The sequence below is a fragment of the Montipora foliosa genome, chromosome 3, assembly GCF_036669935.1.
Source record: "Montipora foliosa isolate CH-2021 chromosome 3, ASM3666993v2, whole genome shotgun sequence".
NCBI classification, from domain to species: domain Eukaryota; kingdom Metazoa; phylum Cnidaria; class Anthozoa; order Scleractinia; family Acroporidae; genus Montipora; species Montipora foliosa.
In genome coordinates, this window is record NC_090871.1 from 31410893 (window position 1) to 31415309 (window position 4417).

The 4417-nt window shown below is 38.8% G+C and overlaps 1 protein-coding gene across 5 annotated transcripts; it reads right to left on the minus strand.

Annotated features, from left to right (window-relative positions):
• Positions 1–218: 218 nt before the first annotated feature.
• On the minus strand, positions 219–4096 carry LOC137994734 (synaptotagmin-14-like). Of its 5 annotated transcripts, XM_068840334.1 has the most exons (5): positions 3738–4096; positions 3426–3485; positions 3171–3294; positions 2750–2946; positions 219–1944 (listed from the first exon to the last, which is right to left on the minus strand). In XM_068840334.1, the coding sequence occupies exons 4-5, from the start codon at positions 2845–2847 to the stop codon at positions 600–602; spliced, it is 1443 nt and encodes a 480-aa protein (XP_068696435.1). In that variant the 5' UTR covers positions 2848–2946; positions 3171–3294; positions 3426–3485; positions 3738–4096; the 3' UTR covers positions 219–599. The 5 variants fall into 5 exon arrangements, with proteins under 5 accessions (XP_068696435.1, XP_068696437.1, XP_068696434.1 ...); XM_068840336.1 differs by lacking the exon at positions 3426–3485 and having other exon boundaries at positions 3171–3252; XM_068840333.1 differs by having other exon boundaries at positions 3171–3485.
• Between the last annotated feature and the right edge of the window lie 321 nt (positions 4097–4417).

Below are 4417 nucleotides of genomic sequence, written 5' to 3' on the forward strand. Positions count from 1 at the left end.
GGATAGTTGACGTTTCCATTCATTCGAGCTACAGGACACTGGAATGTGTTAATTCAATCGCTAGAGGCAAAGAAGAGCTGTTGAGTAATTCTAATCATACTAAGGCAAAAAATTAAGGTGTGGTTTACTTCCTCGATACATCGAAAAAGATACCAAGGAATGCTTAAAATAACATGAAAAAATATTTTCATCAATGTATAACGACATGACAAAAATCATAGATGTGTGTTTTTTATTTGCTAGCTGAAAAATGTACAGAATAACTTGGATCGTTAAGATATTAACACATTGTTTGTATTTTGACCCGAGGGGTTACAAAACAATTACAAAACTTTATTTTTTCTCAGCAAGGTCTATTACTCAGCTATTGTGTTAAGCTCACAGTAATTAGAAGACGATGCATTTTTGTTACGACACTAACATAAAAATAAAATTAAAGTAAAATTACGCTAAAAACAACAAAAGCAGAACTGGTTTCATTCCAGTTTTCATTATTGAAAACTTTCAACTTCAAAAACTTTCCCAGCCAGAAAATTCTTATTTAGTCAACGAACTATTGATATCTTGTCTTGGTGTACTTGTAATCTAGCCGGAGTTGTTCATATTGGATTTATTCTATGCCAAGCCACGGTCGATTTTTCTTTTCGGCGTGTCATCTCATACCAATGCCGTAATTCCTCCTCGCTGCTGTAGTTTTGTCCAAGAGAAACTCTCCCCACCCTATGTTTCCTCAAAGCCAAAGTTTTTGAAGAAATGCTTGTGACAGTTAGTAAAACGGTGACTGCGTTTAGCTCGTGCTCCGGAACGTGAAACAAAAACATCTCGTTGTATTCTGGATCTATCATATGTCGTCTTAATGTAGTTTTGCTTTTGCTAATAAGTTCTCCTTTGTCTTTAATAACTTTGACGCCGACATACGTCTCTCGAGCTTTTGAATCAGTCAACATGCCTAAATTTCGAGTCTTGATCACCTCCAGGAGAAGCTTTCCCGTCATTGGGCGATACTCCAAAGATAACAAAATCTCTGGTCGATCTTCTTCGGAAATTGCTAGTTCGCCTTCGTACATAATTGCTCCAGACGCCGCCTCAGGAACGTACGATCCTGGCGGTTGCAAATCGACCGAAGCAGGAATCATTTCAGAATCTAAATCAATTGATCTTAGCCGAAGAGTTCCCTCGCCTAATAAGTGCTTAGAGCTCATTGCACCTTGCTCGTATAGGCGAATTCTCAAGGACATATCCTTGATTTTGTCCTTGGGGAAAAGATACATTGCCATGGGCTCATTGAAGTCCCGGGGTCTGGTTTTAAAGCTCTGCCGTTTCCCAGGCAGTAACATTACACTCACTTCCAACAAAGAATTGTCTCGATGATGATATGGAGGAAATTCAATTTTCGTAACAGTCACTGATAACTTAGCTGTATGCATTGTGAAATCCAGTACAACATGGAGGCGACCAACTCCACGAATATTCGAATCCATTGCCCAATCGGATACAGAACTGGAGCTGGATATTCTCTTTGAGGGCGTTCCGCCAAACGCCCTCGTCGTCTCGCTCCGACTTCTTGTTGGAACGCTCCCAAATTCTCTTCTTGCGGCGCTGCGACGGACGGTTTCGTCGTCGGAAACAATGCTGCTTGTTTCCACGTTGTGCCTTCGAGAAACGCTGGATGCGGATCGACCATTCGTTAAAGAGTTAAGGCCGTAAGTAGGGGCACTGCCAGCGAAAGTGTATCTCCTCTTAAATTGAGTTGCTGCGTTAGGGACTTGTAAAGCCAAACTAGCTGTGTTTGAATCTTGTCTGGACTTCCCAGGCAATGGAAGGGAGCTGTTTCTTTGCAAGAAACCAGTGGAATTTTCGTAATCCTCGTCGTCTATAAATTCAGCATCTCGCTCTTCATACTGGTTATCATCTTCGGCAGATCTTTGGTTGCTACTTGTGGACCTTAAACACAGACAGCAACGAAACAATCTCAACCGAGAAGATATAAAAAATTTAAAAGGAACTGCATCCATATTCTTGGCCTCAATTAAGCAGTATTAACAAAACAGGCCTTAAGACTTTTAACTTGACTCAAATACACATGTTAGACTATCTTTGTCGAAGGCAAACTCTAATGCCTTTTTCCCATTTATTTATAAGTATCATCTGTACTTTCTCATTGGCTTACAGCCTATTTAGAATGCTCCCATACACCTTCTAAATTAAAACATTTGCAGAGTCAATTATCCATGTTTTTCTCTTCTGCCTTCGTTCAAGTTATGATTTTTTGATAAAGAGGAATTATTAATCTCAAGCCGAATCGAGTTCAATGTTTCCTACTTTCCTTAAATCCAGCCTTCCTCACTTAAGCGCATTAACGTTTATCCATTGTTGAACTTTCTATTCACCAAAAAGCCAAAATATTCAAAGCAGGGAATTTGACTTAAGAATGTATGCATATCTGGCCAGCTGGGTGTCTGTTATGCTGATTCGAGTTTCGCACACGATCAACCAAAACACTCCCTGCGGTCGAAATCTATTTGTATTTCGATATTCATTTTCGCTTTCCTGGCCATCTCATTCTCGATCCTGGTGTGGATAATATCTGGTTGAAGTTCAAATCGAGCTGAGAAGCGTGTAGTTTGCTGCGGAATCTCTTACACCACCAGGAACAACTTATTCAAACCGAAGTACGGAACGCCTGAATAATGAAATAGACTGACAATAAAGAAATAATTTTTGATATTCCCCGTATTTTGCTTCCTACCTATTTTCTTGAGTTGGATTGTCTGCATTTTGCGTAGAATCGCTCTCTGGGTTAATAATACTTCGAAAGAAACCACCGATTTTGGCTGTAAAATCCATTGATGAAGAGACTGAAGATTTTCCAAAGCAGAAATTCGAGGCATTAAAGGCCCATCTGCTTTTATGAAATAGAAAATGCCAACTTTTTCTCTCAAACTGCTGAAAATATAAAAGAGAACATCAATTAGAGAGCGAGCTTTTCCTTTTTGGGGATATAAACAAGAATCTATTGGTCTATTTAAAACTTGAAAATATTAACAAAATTACAATTTACAAAAGGTGAAATTTTCGAGTTCCTGCAAAGTGTAAAAATCGAAAGGATTTCCTCGGAACGTGACGAAAAACCTTTTGACGCTTAAATGCCAACATCTGAGAATACTCACCGGTTGATTTCAGTAATGATTCAACTTTTCCAGCTTACTCTTGTTCTTCCATTATTTCTCCGCTTCTTGGTTTTGCTTTTTACTAAAACAAGGCGCCGAAATTACTTTCAGCTTCTGAGAAGTGCTAGGATGCAGGCAAGACGAAATATTCGTAACTTTTTCGCAAACGACATGCGTTGATCGTAATTGAATTATTTAAATGCAAGATCTAGATGCGTTCAGGTATAAATAAGGCCAGGCCTAAAATGACCATACCATGCATTGAATGTGATTCTGGATCGGTTCAAAAACAGTCTGGTAAATTCTCAGCTCGCTCTGTGTGAAGTAAAGAAATCAAAGGTCCTTTCGCAAGCAATAAATTACGAAAGACCAAAACACTAGCCAACAAGCTTCGAGAAATCAATTAATTATACACTATTTTTTGAGGCACCTGCTTTCAAATTTGTATATTTACATAAAATATTTTGGACATAAACTCTTTACGTCGATTTTTCCCCGACACACAACTAGAATTCGACCCCTTGGTCTCTTGCCAAAAGCTGACCAAAAGTACTTATCAAAACATACCTCACTAGCAAGACAAAATTAGAACGGTATTACTTTTTGACAACCGTCGCTGCGTGCTATGACGCCATAAAGTGGCTGATTTCACTCGACTTCCAGCTTCCCGCGCCAACTTCTGCTTCGCTTATTGCGTTGAGGGCAGGTTTTTGAGTATTTCGTAAACAAAGAGGCAAATAGAAACTTGAAAAGTCACATATTGAAAAGAATATTACTTTCCTTAATTTTGACGTTGCGGTTGGCATGCCATCATCACAATTTCTTATAAAAATCTGATCGATCGGTCATAACTTTTGCTTTGGTCTTTCTTGTGTATTTCTGGAAACAAAACCAATATAATCAAACGCCATACCTTCCCGTATTAATGCATTTATTGCAAATACAGCAGTGAAATAACGCCATCTGGTGGCATACGAGTAAATAATTCCAATGTTAATTAACCCACCGGGTATATTCACAAACCAAAGTGACAAAAGACATGCAAATATTTCCTAATTCTAACTTTCCGCTCTTTGTGCTTACTCAGCGGATTCTGGTGTAGAAAGTTTACTATATCATTTAACAAGGTTTGAATTTTGACAGCCATACAATGAAAATTGTGGCTTGCGGTTATCACCAACCCTTATGAGTTGCATCGTTTGAAACCGTTCAAGTCAAGTGCACTAACGCGTATCCCGACACAAATG